This window comes from Diadema antillarum, unplaced genomic scaffold, assembly GCF_040938485.1.
Source record: "Diadema antillarum isolate AM-2024a unplaced genomic scaffold, OU_Dant_1.0 seq00000981_RagTag, whole genome shotgun sequence".
Taxonomy (NCBI): Eukaryota; Metazoa; Echinodermata; class Echinoidea; order Diadematoida; family Diadematidae; genus Diadema; species Diadema antillarum.
In genome coordinates this window covers 1,225,332-1,246,198 of record NW_027271821.1, presented here as the reverse complement: position 1 = coordinate 1,246,198, position 20,867 = coordinate 1,225,332, and the positions used below count along the sequence as shown (strand labels likewise).

Genomic DNA, 20,867 nt, shown 5'->3' with positions numbered 1-20,867 from the left:
TTGCACATAACATTAACCACTTCAAAGTTCATGCATACTGCATTTCTGATTTGGAATGCATTTTGTTTTCTTCTTTTTTCAAATGAATCACCACAATTACATAAGGCCACATTTTGAAAAACCTTCCAATTCTCACAAAAGGTTGCTGGATGACTTTGACAGGTGATACTACACAGAGACCCCGTTTACAGTGCGGGGCTGGGCCGAGCCCAGACTCGATTGCGAGGCCGGGCCCCGCAATTTTGTCCATTTACACTGCAGGGCTCGGCCGCGCTTTTGATTCAAACCTTTCAATATTTTGCCAACTGAATTCTGTGGCGACAAAGTCGCCGTTCGTGCAAAGGCCTTTGCCGAAGAAAAAAATCCTTTGCAGGACAAAACCACCTTAAACTATACTAGTTTTCGACGTTGAGGGGGTTAATATCCTGAATAGCGAAAGACACAGGGAGAGGGTTTGGAAGCCAGACTAAAATTGGCCACGCATTTGGCCCAGTTTGCGTTTACACTGAGAAAAGGCCCGGCTCGGCCGCGGTCGAGACCACCTCCAGAGCGAGGCCAAATGCGAGGCCAATTTTGGCCTCGCATTTGGTCTTTTACGCGTTTATACTGAAATGAAGGTGGGCTCGGCCGCGGCCTCGCCTTGCACTGTAAACGGGGTCTTACTGCAATCAAAATCGATTTGAAGTCTTAATCCAGAATTTCTAAAGCTTGCTTGATGATGATGATGCTTCTTCTTCACTCCTATTTGGGTAAATGAGGTCAAGCAATCCTTCGAGAGGCCTCGTGTGATCGAAGCCCGGCTCCATCTCGAAGTCGGGCGCTCGCTGGTACACCGCGCATGCCGCCAAGATGCAGATATAGGCTGTTAGTCCATATGTGAAGTACTCCTTGTCGTCAATACTGTGAAAGAAGGAGTGTAGTCTGGCAAAGCGTCCTTTGCTCTTAGTCTTGTAGGAGTCATGGCAGTCTTTGGTTAAGAAGTCGATAAGAGGGACACGAAAGACGTCGTCTACCTCGTTTGGATTGACGTTGGGTGTGAAGTCTTCGGGAATGAAGCCAGTAATGACCCTGACAAAATACCCTGCTCTTGAGATCATGGCGGGAAGTTGCGACACGACTTCCACATCTGCCTGGTGGAGGCCGATCTCCTCCCAGGCCTCGCGGAGAGCAGTCGCAATTTCATCCTCGTCCTCGTCATCTTGCTTTCCTCCAGGAAACGCCACGTCTCCTGCGTCGGTGCGAAGGCTTTTCGCTCTCACTGTGAGTAGGACAAGCAAGTCTCCATCCTCGCAGCAAATGAGTGGGACTAACACTGAGGCTTTCTTCCTTGGGCTGGCGAACGTGACAACATCCTCTTCCTTCATTCTCTCTGTCACATCCACCTCCTGCAATCTGCAACGAATGGCAGACTTGCTCAGCGTAATCAGCTTATCTTCATGTTCTGCCATTTGTGATGTCACCTGAAAAGAGTCCAAACACAATATCTTGCAAATTTATTTTAAATATGCCAGGGTTCTCCGCAGTGGACAGGTACGACTGTCTGTATAGTCACGTATCCTTTAGATTTCAATACTGCTCAGGTCTTTGAACCCTTGGGTCTCTTTCTTGGTCCATGCAAAATGGCTGCAGTAAATTTGTAGGTGTGGCATGTGATCAAGGCATTACATTTGAAGGTACCAATTTACAGACATGGCACTACTCTTTGAATTTTTAATTCTGGCAATGATTGGTGGGGGGGGGTACTTGGATGGCCAAAAATAATCAGCTTTTATACATGTGATGCTCACAAGATACAAGGTTATGAATCTCTTAAACTACAACAGTTTCCTATCTGATGGAGCCTTTCAAACTACAAACTGTTCTCACAATGATTATGAAGTGTCTTCAGTGCATGCAGTGCAGACATCCCCATACTCATAGAGCACCTTAAGTTATTTATGATTGGTTTAGTTTTAAGGAGTTTTCTACCATCCCCACCACCACAGAGAAAGAATCAAATGCCAATGTGATAGAAAAATAAGAAAACATGAGTGCACTTCCAGTTCATATGGTGGAATTTAAATGCCAAGATTACCATAATTATACATCAATCACTTCAATCAACAAGGCTACTGGTACCCTATTTGCCTTGTTTGAGCTGTACTAGGTAGGACCTACTCTAACCCCGGCGCGGGGCACTGCTACGTGTTGGAGTCGCTGGTGCGGTTAGACTTACTCTAGACAACCGTAGTGATTGCTTGCTTGTTAGTCGTGCCTTGTCTGTTCCAAACATCGGTGATAAAGACTTTCAATATTTGAGTAGGAAGTAAGAAGTACAGTGTAGGTATCAGTTTGTGTGCAGTATCTATGCTACCTACGAACAGTAGGTGTCCAATACATCGCCACTGTGCATTGAAGCCAACACCCCTCTATTCACAGCATTGCATGTAAAGAATGAACTTTCACGCATGCGATTAAGTGCAGTGGTTCTGCATTCTTCACTGGGGATTTCATGTCCAAATATTATTGAAAAACCCAATAATAAACAAGATCAATAGCAGAACAATGATACCAAAGATTATAAATGAACATAGGAAGAGCATTACATGCATTTAATACGTATTGTCAATAGAGGGTAGGGGTGCTGGTTTCAAAATACGCCACAACTGAGTGTGTCAAAATAACAACCCACGCATTCAAAGCAGTTTTCTTGGAGCGTGTACCGCAAATCGCATTTTCAATGCGTGCTACATGGGAGTAAAATTTCATGCAAATTGTGAGATATTTAAGTAGGGCATCTATTGATACTAGATAGAAAAAACATTAGGGTGTCGACATGTTGGACACCCAACTAATTTACATGTCATACTTGATACTAGTGTTACATGAACTTAGCGGTGCCTCATTAAACCTGTCACTGTCACAGTTATCAAAGATTATCATACATGTACGCTTTTACAACTTTGAATTGATGACGAGTGCTGTTCATCTCTGTCGCGCTGTCCTACCTAACAAATAGAGCAAGGTTAATCTGAGAAGGAATCTCGCATTTAATTATTAAATATGAACACATGGCATGCCAGCCAAAAACAAACAGAAAGAAGTAATCTGGAGTCCAACTTTCAAGTCCAAAACATTATCTAGTTTTACCTCAGTACATTATTCATGTTGTTACCTCACCAGGCTCAGTCACTGTCATTGTCAGTAATGACACTACACACCTAACGTTACAAAGGTTCCTATCCTGATATCCTAACGTTAGTTGAATCTACCTCCTGCTCATGGTAACTTGAAAGCTAGTTCAGCTTTTTAGATCTCCTGTCCTAGTCCAACAGTCCCTATTACAAATGTTATTACCTCAGAAGGCGTATCAGCTAGAGGTATTCCCTTGGTCAAAGTCTCCATGCACAGTCCATCAACCTTTGAGCTCATTTGACTTGAGCCACCCTAGCAAGGCACATACCCTGAGCTGAGTGCTAGCAGGTTAGCAGGCTGTTGGCTTCGCTGCTGCCGCCGGTGTGCGTGGCCGGGTACCGGGCGGCGGGTGGGGAGGCCTTGCATCGCTGGGGGCATGGGGAGCTCGTTTGCACGAAAACTGAACGAATGACGCTGCCAAACACGAGGTGGCGCTATATCACTCTGTACGATTTTGCGGGTAGCAAGCACAGAACTCTGTGTCCAGGTGGTAGCAAGCTTGCTAGCTGTGAAAAAGGGCTTTCCAGCTTTCCATTGGCGATCAAGGTATGTTGTCGACTGTGCACCTGTTATGATGTCAAGTGGTGAAAGGTACATAAGCGCACCCCACGTACAAATCTGTAGACTCCACCGAGGTTAGGGGTAGAAAGACAATCCTGCTCGGCTGCTGCAATAGTACTGCGCGTGTGTGTTTTGCGGACGTTTCTCGCTACTGCAACAGCTGTGCTGTGTGAGTGTGAGGTGTCACTAGTTTTTACGTAATAACCATTTATCGACCCGGCCCACGAAGAACCGTGTGTTCCATTTATTTGCCCATAAATAATCTAACAGTTAAACGCTATCGCTTCTACAATTAGTGTATGTTTCACTGTTATTTGGCGATGGATCTTGTCGACGTCACGGAAGCGAAAAAGAGGAAAGTAATCGCAGACGTCAAGTTCGAAAAGATGTCAAAAGATCCGTCGGAAGAATCAAAGACACCGCAAGCAGACTTCATTTCCAAGGACAGCTGTGATGGCAACTTGGTTGGCCCTGAGACACTGATAATGAACGGGCGGCGGGAAGATTCGAACGCAGGTGGTCCTTTCGCCTCGCCGGGTGCTACGAGGCCGGGGTGCAACGGCACTAACGATGGCCCAGCAGCTCGATACACCAGCAACTCGCCCAGTCGTTGCGGTGGTAGCGAAAAAGAAAACTCAGAAACCCCTACGCTGAATATATTTCAAACGGATGACCTGACATTTTCGGATCGCCTCGAGGCTTACGTAGAATTATTTGAAGCACATGATAGCATTGACGTACATAGGGACATGTTCAACTACCTGCAAGACAACATCCAATGCGACACGTGGAAAGCTCTATGGAAAATAGGCAAACCTGGACTAGTAGAGGACTGTGACGTCTTAGTCGAGGTAGGTTAAAGGGATGGATGGTGGTAGGCCCTACTATAGAAACAGGGGTCTAGGTCCTAACTGTTTACAGACTTTAATACAGTTTTGGTTGAGATGGGGGATTCGGGTTATGAGTATGACTTTTTGCGATAGGATTATATAATTAGAGACTCAAGACAATGATAAAAGCATATCATTTTAAGTGGAGCTAGTACAGAAGTTTATTTGATGAAAATCGCTTTGAAATGGCAGTGATAGATCTATATATATATAATATAAAAGAGGTCCTGTAGATAGCATCCTTTACCTAAATGTTAAAAGGTAGGACCCTCCTTATTAGATCTAACTCGATCTGAACTCCGACAACTTTGTATTAAATTTGTTTCTGGATATCTTCGCCATTTCAAAACCTATTTTCATCAAATAGATAGACTTTTAATTCCTCGTAGAATTGTATGCTCTTTAATTGTTCGTGTAAGTGGTTTCAAATGTAGGACTAGGAGTGGGAGTATCCAAGTACAAGTTGAATATTTGCATTGATTGATGCATTTAGACAATGCATCATGAGAGATTTAATTCATATGAATTGTGGATATGTATGAAAATTGAGCTTACATTGTAAGCCCTATGTGAAATTATGCTTTGCTTTCTTGATGTTATGATTGACAAACTTCTGTTTTATATGATTGTCTTATGATATCTTCATCAAGACCAACTAAGCCAGAAGTGAATATACTTGAACAGGTAGGTTTGCTTTCTATGGCTTTACCTTCGATAGTACAAGTTGATTTGGGTTTGAGTGGGAAAGAGTTCCTTATGAATGCCCCCCCCCCCCCCCCCACTGATTTGCACAAAATAAGGCTAGACTTCAATATGTATGCCATGTTTATTTTACATCGTACTACAGGTTGATGAAGCACTCATTACACTGCCCCCGAACGTCAAAGCGGGAGTTCATCTTGCAGAGCCATTCTACTGCATCATGGGAGGTCGGATGTGCCCTGACAAGGTCCTGCAGGAACAAAGGGACCAGATTGCAAAGCTTCTGAAGGATGAACTAGACAATGTCGTCCCACTCGCGGACCTGTACCCAATCTTTGACGAGTCAGGGATGCTGGACGACACTGCACTTGCTGTTGAACACTATCGGTATAGGACTGTTTGTAGATATTCATGATTGTTATTTATTACCTGATACTATGCTCCTTTCATATAGCCTAATTTTGTGGTTTTTGATTAGTCGAAATGCATTATCACCTGAAAGGGCTGTCATGTACTCTAGGAAATAGGTTAATAGCATGGAACAGGTCAGTTGTTGAATATTTTGATAAAGCTGTTCAGGTTATCAAAGTGGGTCACTCATTTTATCAAGTAGAAGCTGTCAGAAAAAAACAGAAAAATCTCGTTTGATTATATTTTTCTGTGGTTTGCTTACTTTGTACAGTGTTGATTACTGTATGCCTAAAACTTTGCATTGAAACTGCCATTTTTCACTGCAATTTCAACATATCAGCTGAAAAAAAAGTCATTCATATTTGAAGAAGTCATTCAACTACTGAATTTTTTAACAAAACCATACTCTCTTTCTCAAGTTCTTTGATAAATAAATACTCTGCATATTGTCACTTGCTCCATCATATTTCGAGATCTTTTCCTCTCTCTCTCTCTCTCTCTCTTGTGTGTGTGCAGCTGTGAGCTGGATCTAATCAAAATATTTTGAGTCTTGCATAGCACAGTACTTGAGTTTTGATTGGTGGCTGTTTAGCATTAGTGCAAATATTTAAATGTTACTTTCATCACTTTAAAGGTTCTTCTACCAAAACATCTGGAGACCAATGGATGATGATGAAGGCACAGACTTCATCAAGCAAAGGCTAAGATTGTAAGTAGAAAGTTATGTAGCTGCATTTTTACATGGAAGCATATTGATATGCACCCAAATATTGTTTGCCCTGTTTCTTAAAATAACTACAACTATATTATATAGGGCCTATGTATCATGGCAACAGTCACACATGTAACAAATTGGCTGTTGGTCAAGTCTTTTCCAATCAACAGTGCTCTGTTGGTTGATGCAAGAGCATGCACACATTTCACTTTCAATATTTTTAATTATTCTGTCAGATTTCAGTCAGTAATATGAAAAGTGCACAGTCAATTATGATATGTTCACACCAAACAACAACATTTTGTGCTTTGATGCAAGGTGACTTTGTACTCTTATAAAATCATATCATGGAAACGGCATATTTAGAATATGGATACCAGTATATCTAATACCTGCCCCCCCCCCCCAAAAAAAAAGTGATTTAACAAGATTAAGCATGTCTTTACTTATATTATAAAGAAAAAAGGTGTAGGCAACTAGTGTTGTGATGAACATCAAGAGAAGGGACTCTTTTTATGTTTTGCTGAATTTCATTTCATTTCATTTTACTTCACTGCTAGTCACTCTTTCAGTTGATACAGTGCATCTTTATGCCTAAAATATCACCAACTAGAGAGGGGCCGTCAAAGGCGGCAGACCCACGCCTAAGTACAAAGTCGGGGTAAACATAATGTGCATTCGGTCATCTACCAGAATTCGGCCACTTAATTGCCAGTGTGCTTTATCACCAGCCAGTGAGTTCTACCAAAGATCGTACACTGAAGTGTACGATCTTTGGTTCTACAGTCACATCACACGCAAATCACATCATTACACATACGGTATTAACACTCATTCACGTACAGGAAAGTCCTTAAGTCTCCTCCAAAAATCCATCGAAAATCCCAAATTCCACCGTCAAAAGTGCAGAATCGGAACTTTTCCAAGCGCGCGCGAATTAAGTCCAGTTTTAAGAGTATTGTCTACGCGACGGGTCGCGGAAAAAGCGCTAAAAATCGAGAAATACGCCGTTTTCTTGCGGGATATTTTGATTATAGCAAGCCGAGAGTGTGATGATATCAAAGGTTGTATGAGTGTACGATCTTTGATGGTATCCACAAAAGCAAAAAAGAAAAACAAAATTTACGTACCCCCTAGGCAATTACCCCTATGATTAGTGTCTACGGGAATTATTCAATGCAAGGGTTGAATGCAAATGTCTACTGCACCAGTATTCGGCCACCAACGAGCGCCGCAACGTCCCCGGTGCAATTTTGCACCAACAGTGTAGAGCGCGATGCATTTTCAGCGGCCTTGCACACGCATTGACATTGAGCACGCATATCGTGCAGTGTGACTGCGACCGAGCAAAATGCTCCTCCAACGAAAAAAACAATCAATGTTAATTTGAAAAATCATCAAAATACGGGCCAGTTTGTGATGACGGAGAACGAACTTTCATAAATCTAGAAGGACATAGTCCCTCAAATAGGCCTAAACGTAAATTTCGGAATTCTTACGAACATTTGAGCAGCGAAGTCGGATCGTTGGGGAGTTTATGTGTTCGTATGGTAGCGGAAAATCGCAAAGTGAGAAACGGGAAATTTTCGGAATGGTCACTATACCATGGGGTCAAAACTTCAAGGTCACACAGAATTTGCAAGGGTCAACCGATTATCACCAAAATCTAATCGATTCTTTCCTGTCATTATCCAAACATTCCCTGAACATTTCGTGCAAATCCGTTTACCCGTTCTCTTGTTATCTTGTACACAAACAAACAAACAAACAAACAAACAAACAAACAAACAAACAAACATACAAACAAACAAACAAACAAACAAAAAAACAAACAAACAAACAAACAAACAAACATACGGAACCCTTTACATAACCCCCTGCCGATTTTCATCGGCGTGGGTAATTAGAACACACGCACAAATACACACACACCTCCCCTCACTGAGTAGAGACTTCACTCCTGTTTCTCCAGCATATACGATGTCCAGGAGAAGAAGATTCCAGCCCACCTCGTCAGGAAGCACGAGGAGATCCTTGCCGACTACCGCGCCAAGCACGCTGTCATGCGAGGGCTGCAGGGCCAACTGGAAGACAGCAACACCAGCGACGTTGAGGTGGACATGAACGAGAGCCGCATCGCCGCGGACATCATGGGACTCCATGAGGAGATCGAGGTGCTCAAGCTCCAGCTGGAGAAGCTAGAAAACCCATTCTTGAGGTGAGAGAACATTTTGAAGATATTTCAAGCCTCCAACCCCGCCCCAAGGGAGCACACATTCAAACAAGGAAACATAGAATGAAAAAAAAAATGCAATGCACTCTCGCTATAATGAACATAGTTATAACGAAACTCTCATTATAACAAAATAAGAATTCACGTCCTGAAATTGTAATCTCTATCTTTACATACTTAATTGCTCTTCTATAAGAAAATTTTGATATAATGAAAGAAAACTGCTGGTCCTGAGGACTTGCGTTCATGGGAGTCCACCTATAGATTTGGCATTATTCCTTTGTTTGGTCCCAGGGGCTTCATCGTATCAAGAGATTTTTGTTCGTGTTGTGGGAAGTATGAATAGTCATTATCAGATGTAAGTTTTTTGGTGATGAAAATTGTCCAAAGTCATTTAGATTTTTTTCTAAGATGTTTGTGAAGAATCATTTACTTTCATTTTTCTGTGTTTCATCAGGTTCGTGCATGTTCTTGTGATTGTTCTTGTGATTTTTCATGATCAATACCATAAGATTCGAGTCTGCCTGTTCAAAGGTCTTCATTGCTGTATTTGCTTCCAATGAATGTCTTGAAGACTAGCTTAGAAGTGTCTTCATAGCAAGTAGAAATGTGATCACCATTTAATCATCAGGTACTGTAAACTTTGATATTGACATAACACAGAGTGTGGCTCTTTATGCAGTTTGCTGTCCTGTGGTAAGAGTTGCAATGTAAAATATAGGTTTTTTTCTCCTGTAATTTCATAAAACTCGTAACAAAACTTAGTAAAAGCAAACTTTCAAACAATACAAAACACTTTTTTTTTTCAAAAGAAAAATAATAGCTTTGAAAATAATGAAGTTTATATGCCTGTGTTTCCTGATGAAAAGGTCCCTCATGAATATCCCAAATGGTCCTCGGTCCAAGGGAAATTGTGAAACAAGGCATGCCAGATCAGATGATTCTGCTCGCACCTATTTGGTTGCCGAAAAGCTGACTGTTGGTATGATACAGGTCAGTTTCGTAGCTCCTGTGTCTTTAGCTTTTACATAGAAATCATCATGTTGTCTAAGCCTTCATTTCCAAAGTAGTTTAGATATCTCGGTCAACATTTAGCATTTCATCCCTGTGATTATGCATGTCTATACGGTAAAACCAGAAATGTTCGCATGCACTTAAGTTTCGCGAGAGCCAAAATTTGCAAAGTTAGAATGCATGCAAAAGTTCTTGTCTGCGCTAAATGCATGGAATGCCAGTGGCAATTTGTGAAAATTTCATACGGTGAGAAAGGCCGTCAGCTTCAATTTGTGAAAATTTCATGCCAAAAAAATTTTTTGCCTTACAGTATTAAAGTTTAGTTGCCATTTAGTTGGTGTTCAAGACTGTTGCTGCTTAGATTCATGTCCAATGTGCTTCAGTCATCAGCATTGTTGTGGGACTGACTGCAGGGTTTAGGGAGTGATCAAGACATAGGCCCTGATTAACTGTAGAAACAGCCAAAGTGTACTCCCAACATTTTCTTAGACTCTTGCTAGTATGCAAGGAACAAGTCAATGTCATAACTCATAGAGAGAAGTTGTACCATTGATACACCATGTGCACCCCTTTTCTTCCTTTTTGCTGCGACCAGGACCTGAAGCTCCCTTCAGACGTAATCATTGAGCACTGCAAGGTGCCTGGTGATGCCCTGGCAGACAGCTATGACGGGGACACTATTCTCATCTTTCCTGGTCGCTACTCAGGCAAAGGTTTCTACAACCTCACCCAGTCCGTCTCCATCAAAGGTCAGTGGTATTTCCTCATACTAGATCATCTACAGATTCAATGAGTATTAACTGTATGCTTTGTAATGGCACTGAAAAGTAATTGAACACTTAACATCTGCAAGTAATTGATCTTGAAGCATTTTGTAATTTAAGTATGCTGTAGCAGTATTCCCATGAGCATGGTGCCTTTGTTCTCATATTTACTAGGAATTTCATCAAAAGTTTTGCTTTTTGATGGTTTTTAGGAAAAATGTGTTCAGAAAATTTTGGTGCAACTTCTGTTCAAACTTCATGGGATAAGTAGCATAGAATCTGAAAGTTTTCGTGAATTTGATTTAGTTTTCTTTATTGTTTCAAAAGTTGTGCACTAGTGGCCTTGTTATGAAATTAGAGTCACTCAATAAAGGCAATTTAATATCAGAGTTGAATATTCATGAAAGCAATGCTAGGATGTGTAGCCATTAAGCCTTTCATTAGGTCATGTTAACATGCACCTAGCACACTTCTATATAGTCACCTCCCCCTACTCATGGTTCATAGTACCACCTTCAAGTTACGTGTAAGGAAAGATAAGAAACAGTTCTACTCCTCAAGACAAGCCAGGTAAGTTTGATCTCAAAATATGAGACTCAAGCAAAGTCTTTTAGCACAAACTACAACCTTAAGCCTCATTTTTTTTTTTTTTGCATGTTATTGAATAGGACTGGTACATCTAAAGACACATGATTGACTATTTTGTTGTTGTTGTTGCTCTGTAGGTGTTGGTAGGAGAGAAGAAGTCACCATTGTCTGTGAAGAGCTGACTGACATCTTTGTGGACTGCAGCGCAAACAGCGCCACCATCGCCAACCTCACGCTGGAGGACGAAAACAGGGAGACATGGGAGGGGCTGGTGGCCATTGGTGCTGGCAGCAAGGTTGCCATGGAAAACTGCACTCTGAAGAGCGGAGGGAGGGGTATAACCATCTTCCGAGGAGGCGTGCTCCAGATGAGGGGGTGTGAGATCAAGGAGATGCATGTGAGTGGGATTCCTACTTTGCGCGCTGCATAATTGTAAATACAGTAAATTCGCATGTGTGCAATTGCCTAAGAATAGTAAGCAATAGTAACTGTCTTTACTTTTGTGTGCCCTGACCCTCATGTTGTCTCTATTTATTAGGTGATCCGAGTATCCTCTCGGATCACCTTCTGTATCTGTACGGAATCTTTCTTTGTTTGTTTCTGGACAAAATTTGTGCAGAGGTTAGCTCAGAAAGTGCATTGCCTTTCAATGTCAAACTTATACCGTATATGTATCATGACCCAAAGACGACAGATCAAGTAAAATCAAAGTGATCAGTCGACCGTGACGTCACTATGACGTCATTATATGAAAACACATTTTTATGCATATCTCATTATTAGAATGGAATTCTTCAATGAAAGTTACGTCACATATATTCTAAGTTAAGTGGATTCTACTCATATTCTCAAAATTCATATTTATCTTAAAACGCGCGTGTACGCGCGCATTGAAATATTTGTATGCTCAAATCGAGCTCAAAATTTTTTTGCACACGTTTCAGACCATTTGGAGCATTTTTTGAAAAATTGAAAAAATTGGACGGACGCGTACGCGCGCGCACATATTCGCACACACAGCTCATATGCAATAGAAATTTTCAGTTTTTTCACACGGATCGGATGTCCAAAATGTCAAGGATTATTTCTACCAAGTTTCAAGTCGATCCGACTCAATATGACGTCATACGGGCCCGTCAAATTCAAAATTCCGCGCGTGCGTCAATGGGGATACACAGTGCAACTATGCCAAAAAACCGCCAATTTTTAATCGGATTTTACTCGTTAGGATGGACGGTGACCCCCCATTTTCTTGACATATTCTGAAAGCTAATGAGTTGTACATGTCATTTCATGGGTTGGCTATGCTGACAAAATGATTAAAAGATATCAAATTTCTTAATAAAGTAAAAAAAGTAAATTTTCAAAATGACGTCATCTAATTTCAAGTTTACTCGAGCGTATCTCACTTATCCTTTGCCAGTTTTCACCCAAATTTCAATATGTTTTAGCTTATGAAATGTTCTTTCATAATTGTAAAACATAATTTTGATTGGATGACGGCATTACCTCGTAAAAATGGATTGAAAGTAACCTTGTCAAATTTGACCAGTTTACGTGTGATCTCTATGGGAGTGCAGTTTTTATGGAAATGAAAATTGACATTACTATCTTTATCGAGCACTAGCTCACTTATGCTTCGGTGAATTTCTCCAAGATTTTGATATGTTGTAGCTGAGACTTTGCGCTATCGTAAGTGTGCCCTTTGTTTTTTCATACGATGTCGGGATCACGTCAAAAAACTTACTTGAAATTAAAGTTTATCTTCGATGTATTGAAATATTTCTTTCTTTTTGCAACTTTATGTGCAATAACTCAAGAAAAACATACCCTATCACCACTATATTTTGCACATGTTTAGTTCGTGTCACGAACATTATTTCATAAAATAACAACTACTTGATTAGGCGCCATCTTGGGTATGTAAATTAGGGTCAAAGGTCATAGATGTTTCATCCTGTATCTTGGTGAATACATGTCCTATCTTTCCCATATTTTGCACACGGAAAGACCATGTTACAGGGATCATTTCATAAAATTACCACTTTTTGCTCAGATGCCATCTTGTCTGTGCAAAGTGGGGTCAAAGGTCATATGTACTTCTTTTTCTATCTTCGCTATGACGTGTTATCTCTATGGGAGGGAATTTTTTAGATGTGAAAATTGACATGACTCTTTTTATCGAACACTATCTTACTTATGCTTCGGTGAATTTCTCTCAGATTTTAATATGTTGTAGCTGAGACTTTGCACTATCAGGACTCGAATCATTGATTTAAAAAAATCGGATCACCTTAATTTGTCAGTGATGACAAATTACAATCTCTAGTTTCATTTTCATTCTGTTTTTTTTTTGTTTTCATGTTTGTAATGTTGATGATATCATGTATCCTATGATATTTTTTACCTGGGCCCTGTTGCATAAAACCCTTACCGCTAGACTTACCGCTCCTTTTTAGCGGTAAGTCTTCAAATGAGCGGTAAATTTTATAATCCTTGATGCTGATTGGCTGTGATGCCTAATTTTGATGGTAGTTACCATTGAAAATCAATGGTAAGTTTTATGCAACGGGCCCCTGGTCAAGGGCGGTGAGTTGGCTCAGTCGGTAGCGCGTCTGCCTCACGATCACGCGGCCCGGGTTCGAACCCGAGTCTGGACTGAGCAATGTTGTGTGTAAACATACCGTCCCCTCTAGCAAGAGGCAAAACACTCTGTCCCTCGGATAGGACATAAAATGGAGGTCCCGTGTATGAGAGAGTCACAGCTCATGCACGTAAAAGATCCCGCTTCATTCATTCATCGCAAAGAGCAGGGTGTCTAACCCGGTGAAGTGGTCCCACCCCACATCCAACTGGACCCCATGGAAGACCAGCTTATTGTAGCTGAATATGGGCTATCCAGCCATCTTCACAGATGGAAAATGAACAACATAAATGATAATAATAATAATAATGATGATGATGATGATGATGATAATAATAATCATGATAATAATAATAATAATAAAGATAATAATGATGATGATAATGATAATAAGAGTAATAATAATAATAATAATAAAAAAAAAAAATAATAATAATAATAATGATAACTCGAGTGGCAAAGCACACCCCGACTATTAGAACCGTGTGCACACAATGGCATGAGAATAATTCTATGATAAAATATGTGCACGTCGAATGTCCTGTTTGTTTTTTTTCACTTGGCTCATCCCAACTGTTACTCCTTGATTCTTCAATGTACATGCCCACGAAAGAACTTCTCGAGTGACAACCAATTATTGTCGGGTGATCCAATTTTGCCTATCTTTTCACTGTGCAGGAGAGTGGAGTGCACTGCAAAGCAGGCTCGTCCGTCCATATTCAAGAATCTCACATTCACCACTGTGGTCTGCTCCAGAAAAGTGAAGGGGAGGAAAATGACAATAACAATGGCAATATTGTCGGAGCCATATCAGTTGAGGTATCATTTCTGTACAGCTCTGTATATGCTATGTATTTTTAAAGTTTTCATTTCCATGAATTTTGCAAGTCCTCTGATACGTAAATTTGCAAAATTAACAGAACCGAACAAGCAAGTAACCAAAATGTCTCCAAGCTGTGAAATGGCTGGCCTTTTCTCCTGAAAATGGATGACACTTTAAAGGGATCATATAGTTTTGGTTGAGACCTATTTTCACGATTCTAACATTTTTTTTTTGGTGAGATAATGAGAAACCTCTTATGAAATATGAAAGAGCATGTAATTCCATGAGGAATTCAACATTTATTTGATGAAAATCGGTTTTGAAATGGCTAGATATCCAAAACAGAGCGATTCTAATAAGTGTGGGACCCACACTTTATTACGATCACTTTTTTTTACTTTGTTTTTGGATGTTTCAGTCATTCCAAACCTGATTTTCATGAAATAAACTTTGAATTCCTCTTAAAATGGTTTGTGATCTGTACTATTTCATAAGTGTTTTCTTGGTATCTCGTAAAATGTTAAAAGCCCAATGCTCATCTCCACCAATGGTACCATCCCTTTAATATAATTATGTCCTTCTGTTGCTGTGGCTCATGGTCACAAATTCAGCCACTTGTTAAGTAGTCTTACTTGCAATTCCAAATTTACGTACTAGGGCAAGTCCAAGATAACGCGCACGTTACGTATGGGACATTCAGAGACTTTTATGACCTGAAAAATAGTGTTAATGGCCTTTGATCATATTGAACTTCATCATGTTGATTGATATCTAGAAGAAGTATAATCATGTAAAAAATTGAGAAAAATAACCCTGACAATTATATTCTAGAAGAGAAAATATGTGCCGTTACGTATGGGACCAGAAAAATTTTGTTTTTTTGAACATTTTTTTCAACCTCAAAACTCTCTGAAAGTATATCATTCTACAACTTGTAACTCACTGTGATGAAAGTCACAACACTCAAGATTATCCCAGGTAAGTTTCATGTCATTAGGCAAAAAGCTCTAATTACAGGTTCTAATTAAAGACAGACATGACGTGTTACGTATGGGACAGTTACGTATGGGACAGTTTGTCCCCCATTCATTTAGTGTGTGAAGAACCATGTTTATGGGTATTTTGCATAATTATTGAAGTAAAATCAGTTGAAACTACTCAAATACTGATCCAGATTGTCAAGGAAACAATATTCCCCAAATATTCACCATCATAATCATATTCAATCATATTTTTATATTTTTATGACCAACCTGGGTATGCATGCCCTTTGTCCCCCATTCGTTTAGTGTGTGGAGAACCATGTTTATGGGTATTTTGCAAAATAATTTTGCAAAATACCCATTTAAACAAATTTTTGCATAATTATTGAGGTGGAATCAGTTGAAATTACTCAAATACTGATCCAGATTGACAAGGGAACAATATTCCCCAGATATTTACCATCATAATCACATTCAATCATATTCTATATTTTTTATGACTAACCCGAGTATGTATGCCCTATTTTTATCAGGATAGTTACTACTGAAAAATTGAATAGTTTAAAGTGTTTACTTGCATTAATGAAGGGCAATTTGCCATTTAGTTTCAATAAAAAACAACTTGACACATTAACAAGAAGTATGAAGTTTAATAAATAAGCAATACCTGCTGCGTGGAACCCCAGTGATCGAGTAGATATATGTCGTCTATCTAGCAGTCAGGTCATTGATTCGAGTTACAACTCAGTATGTATACCCATGAATTTTGTTGTGGCTACTACTGAAAACTGAATAAGGACAATTTGTGTATCACTTGCAATAAAAAAAAAATCTTTTTACTTTTTTTTTTCTTTCTACATATATCACAACCATTTCAAATTGGATCTCCATCACATAAACTTTGTATTCCTCTAGTCTTAGGATTTTATGCTCTTAAGTAATTCATATAATTGGTTTCCAATCATCTCTTTAAATGTTGAAAACTGAATCCCCATTTCTACAAAAAACTATACCATCCCTTTAATGCTGATTTTTCATTGTGTATTTTGCCATTTTCCCCTCCCCCTTTCTGATAATTGTTCAGTCAAGTTCATGTATTGTTTCAAGTGTCTATAACTCAAAAAGTAGCTACAATGTTGGGATGCTTTCTTCAGGATGATTGACCATTTGTGTACTGAGAGACCTTCCCAGCTAGCTACATACATTCACATGCAATATGTATGAGGATGTCCCATACGTAACGCATTTGTCCCATACGTAACATTATTTCAATGCCTAATAAAAAATATTTCTTTTACTTTTTTTTCTTTTTTCTCTGGTATTTAATTTCTGTAAACAATAAATTAGAACTTTCCAAAAGGGCATTAAAATAACCTTAGCAATTTCAGAAACAACCTAAAAAAATGACCTCATTTTGTTACGTATGGGACATCTCATGATAGGACACGAGCTAATTTGCATAATCATTTGCATAATCCCTAAATTTTCATACCAAGGTAAACTATGTGATGAACTTCTTATGTCCACATATTAATCAAATATTATTTGCTTTCCTTTGAATTAATATGATTTTTTATAAATGTCCCATACGTAACGCTGTGTTTCACATTTATGCAAATGAAGCCCTTGAAATTTGCATAAATTTACATAATATCATTTTTTCCTTCACGGAAATCAAAACTTCAACTCATAAGCTTCAAAATGATACCAAACATGTCAATATTGAGCAAAGATGAAATTTTGCCTTCTGAGGGGACCTTATCTTGGACTTGCCCACTATTATGCTTGGGATATATAGAGCATGTTTTTGTAATATAATATAATATAATATGATATAATATAATATGATATAATATGATATGATATAATATAATATGATATAATATGATATGATATAATATGATATGATATATGATATAATATGATATGATATGATATGATATGATATGATATGATATGATATGATATGATATGGTATGATATAATATAATATATTATAATATGATATGATATGATATAATAAGTCAAATACTTCTTGAAGGAGTGGAATACTAGTAAAATGTGCTGAAAACAACTATCAATGTGTACTGAACTATAGTCATTGTTGTCATTGTCACTATTATTATTGTCATCATGGAACTAATAGATCCAAGAGAGCGACGAGGGAAATGACAGGACATCTGTGGGACTGGTCACCTCCAAGGTGTGTGACAACCAGGGCTCTGCAGTCAGGGCTTGCGTTTTCTCGCAGCAGCAGGAGATGTCCGAGCAAGTGACGGTGGATGTCATCGGTCTCCTACGAGGAATCGACGTCACCGATATCGGCAAGAACGACTTCAGCAATAACCAATTCGGAGAGGCAATATTAACATACACAGGTCAGAACTGAACACAAATTGTTACCTTTGTGTTTGATGTGCATCGCAGTGTCTCAAGTCAGTGATATTCAGATCATCTGCTTAGGTTGAAAGCAGCAGTTTCTGACACCTTTGCTTGAATGTTGAATTTCATGCGAAACTGCATGAATAGCATTGCCCATTAATGCAAAATTGATGAAAAATTAAATCCAACTGCTCGCTGTTATGCAAAGTTATTGAAGTGAACATTTTCTCATATGACTGAAAGAAGGCATCTATGTTTGTACATTTGGACATTAAATCCTTGAGTGCCATGGTGTAAACCCTGTGTGTACCACATTATTCTGAGACTGCAACGCTTGAGCACTCTTAGAAAACATTCTGACTTTCAAAGCCATGCAACTGTTTATAGAAGCGGTATTGCTAGATATGCAGTGCTGCAGAGTTGTAAAGAAAATAGCAAGCTTTGCTTTGATGTAAATTTTATTACAAAGCTATGCCTGTTTATCTTGCTAATGGCTGGTATTCAAGGCATTATCCCAAACAAAGTGTAAAATTGTATTTTTGGTCATGATTACACATACTTTAACGAAAAGGTATGGGAGGCATGACTCTTTGAAGACACAACCTCGACAGAAAATTAAAATTTACCCCCAAAATCACATTGTACATCGCTGTTGAGTCACCACACACTGCAAACTGTTGTGAGGAATGGAATCGTGTGTGTGTGTGTGTATGTGTTGGGGGGGGGGGGGGCTTTCAATGTACTGTGGCATACATGTACATTTTGTATCATGATTTATTGAATAGTTTTTGTTGTTTTGTGTTTAAGCAAAATGTGCAAAGTTGGCAAGCCATCGTCTGTGTCATGTTCGGCGGGCAAACACGGCATACAAAGAGATAATTTTATCAGTGTAAAAGAGCAATTTCATGCATACTGCAATAAAGGAATTAGTGGTAAATCACATGTTAAAGCACCTTACTAGTTGCACCATTTTCTTGGAATTTCATATTATGTGATTGTATGTGTACTCAATGCGGATTATATTGATGTTTGATACACCATCTAGAGTGTATTTCATCTTTACCTCCATAATTCCCAAAGACGTGCAGATGTCTACATGGTATTCATCATCAGGAAAAACAGATGTGGAATAAATATGCAGCAATGTGTCAATAAGAAAAATATTCTTTCCTTATGCTTTTAACTGGTTCTTTACATGGTGTTTATTATGCTTTTTGTACTTCCTTTGACAATAAATCTTTCAATACACTTGTCTTCCAATTACCAACTACATCAGTCCATACCAGCTGTGAGTAAATTCATCCAAAGATCAGCTGGTACAATCCTACTACATCGATAAGTTGGTAAAACACACTTATTTTGCTTACTTGCACAATCATTGAGAGATGACAAATACTGTTGGCTGCATTGTAAATCACAAAGTTCTGGCAGTTTGAAGATCAAGTATGATCAGGCTCCCTCGAGGCAAAATAGCCAAATCTTGAGGTAAATTTTCAACATGGCATAGAATTTATCGCACTTTACCTTAATTAACAGAAAAATATGCAAACTGCAATGGACAAGAGTCATCAAATGTGAATGAATGAATAATTTGTTTACCGGTATTTTAAGAGAAAAAAAAAAATGAGTGTGTAACTCATGTGTGTGCATTCCACTGCCTGATGTAAATCTACAATAATTTTCAGTCTCTTGAACATCTCTGTCGTAACATCTTTGCTGAAATGCTGTGCATAGATATTAATGTAGGGAAAATGACTAATTGTATGTGTTTTTTTTTTATACTCTGATGTGAAACATCTTTTGCCATTTTCATATAAAATGATCTATATTACAATTGTACTTCAGCTCTGAGAGCAGATGCAAAATGTGTGTTCAATTTACAGGTTACATGAACTTCGCTTTGTGCCCGTAAAAGATCTTCAAAAACATAAAGCATTAATATTCTTTTAAATCATGTGTGTAATCATGAAGTGATAAAGCTGGCATTGTTTGACAAGACCTTAAAAAGGCTTTCAGAAAATGAAAGTTGCAAATGTGTCAAAGCTATAATCTGAAGTGTGTTTGCCTTTGAACATCTCAATGCATATCTCCTCATTGTGAATAATGCTGACAATTCATAATTATGCTGAAATGTGTTTTTGGTGCACCCTGAAAAAAAATACAGGTTAAAAAACCAAAAAAATCCTACTACTATGGTATTGATATATATGCATAAAATTTGATGTCACTCATGTAAACTTATTTCATCAAGTCTGGACCTGTAAGTGGAGCTGTTATATCTAGTGCATTTGTCTCTTGCAATAGATGAAAATAGGGTGTTTTATGTATAAAGAGAAATACATGTTTGTTTGTTTTTTGCAGCATATGATTATGTTAATTGTAAAATGACATATATTTCATATTATATCATGCAACAAATGTTGCACCCGTAGATCATTTTAGGAATGACATAAATGGTAGTAGTTACTAGTACCAATGGTATGTAAGTGTGCAGTATAATATTTTATTTTTTGTATTCAGGAATGATCAGTATTGAATGCAATGATGGAGGCCTTCGTCCACATTTATGAAAATAACAACAAAAATACCACAACCATGCATTGTTGTTGTGTTAGCTTGCAAAGTTTTCATTGTCTGTAAAGTTTCCCACTACTTTGCATTCTGGTTTTGTTTTGTTTTGCTTTTTTTTTTTTTGCCACACGTGAGCAAAATGACAGGCTGTCCAAGAAAGTGCATCATTGAATGAACTTTAAAAATATGCCCATCATCTTGACTTGTCATCAGAGCTTCCATGGACGTTTTAGGGTGCGAGCAATGTTTTAAACACTTTCAGTCGTGGTGCCACTACATTTGTAGCTACATGGAGATGTTTGATGATGTGAAAATTACAAGACTTTCTCCATCTGGTGATTGTAACCGTTTTCCAATTCTTCCAGTTGTCAATGGGCTCTTGTGGTTTAATTATTCAAACAAACTGGCCCTA

At 38.7% G+C, this 20,867-nt stretch overlaps 2 protein-coding genes across 3 annotated transcripts; one reads left to right on the top strand and one right to left on the bottom strand.

Annotated features, from left to right (window-relative positions):
- Positions 1–701: 701 nt before the first annotated feature.
- LOC139742171 (uncharacterized Nudix hydrolase NudL-like) lies at positions 702–3,471 on the bottom strand. 2 transcript variants are annotated; one of them, XM_071652743.1, is made up of 2 exons: positions 3,337–3,471; positions 702–1,460 (listed from the first exon to the last, which is right to left on the bottom strand). In XM_071652743.1, the coding sequence occupies exons 1-2, from the start codon at positions 3,409–3,411 to the stop codon at positions 702–704; spliced, it is 834 nt and encodes a 277-aa protein (XP_071508844.1). In that variant the 5' UTR covers positions 3,412–3,471. The 2 variants fall into 2 exon arrangements, with proteins under 2 accessions (XP_071508844.1, XP_071508845.1); XM_071652744.1 differs by lacking the exon at positions 3,337–3,471 and adding an exon at positions 3,252–3,298.
- Positions 3,472–4,055: 584 nt separating this feature from the next.
- Positions 4,056–17,891, top strand: LOC139742144 (SHC SH2 domain-binding protein 1 homolog B-like). The gene is made up of 8 exons (XM_071652713.1): positions 4,056–4,586; positions 5,473–5,714; positions 6,373–6,447; positions 8,426–8,671; positions 9,556–9,679; positions 10,296–10,449; positions 11,190–11,449; positions 17,649–17,891. The coding sequence occupies exons 1-8, from the start codon at positions 4,056–4,058 to the stop codon at positions 17,889–17,891; spliced, it is 1,875 nt and encodes a 624-aa protein (XP_071508814.1).
- Positions 17,892–20,867: the final 2,976 nt, after the last annotated feature.

Bases quoted from the DNA above. Each gene is read 5' to 3' on its own strand.
- LOC139742171 (XM_071652743.1), bottom strand. From the start codon at position 3,411: ATGAGCTCAAAGGTTGATGGACTGTGCATGGAGACTTTGACCAAGGGA. The intron at 1,461-3,336 runs GTAATAACATTT...GACTCTTTTCAG, and splicing joins TAGCTGATACGCCTTCTGAG to GTGACATCACAAATGGCAGA.
- LOC139742144 (XM_071652713.1), top strand. From the start codon at position 4,056: ATGGATCTTGTCGACGTCACGGAAGCGAAAAAGAGGAAAGTAATCGCA. The intron at 5,715-6,372 runs GTATAGGACTGT...ATCACTTTAAAG, and splicing joins CTTGCTGTTGAACACTATCG to GTTCTTCTACCAAAACATCT. The intron at 6,448-8,425 runs GTAAGTAGAAAG...CTGTTTCTCCAG, and splicing joins ATCAAGCAAAGGCTAAGATT to CATATACGATGTCCAGGAGA.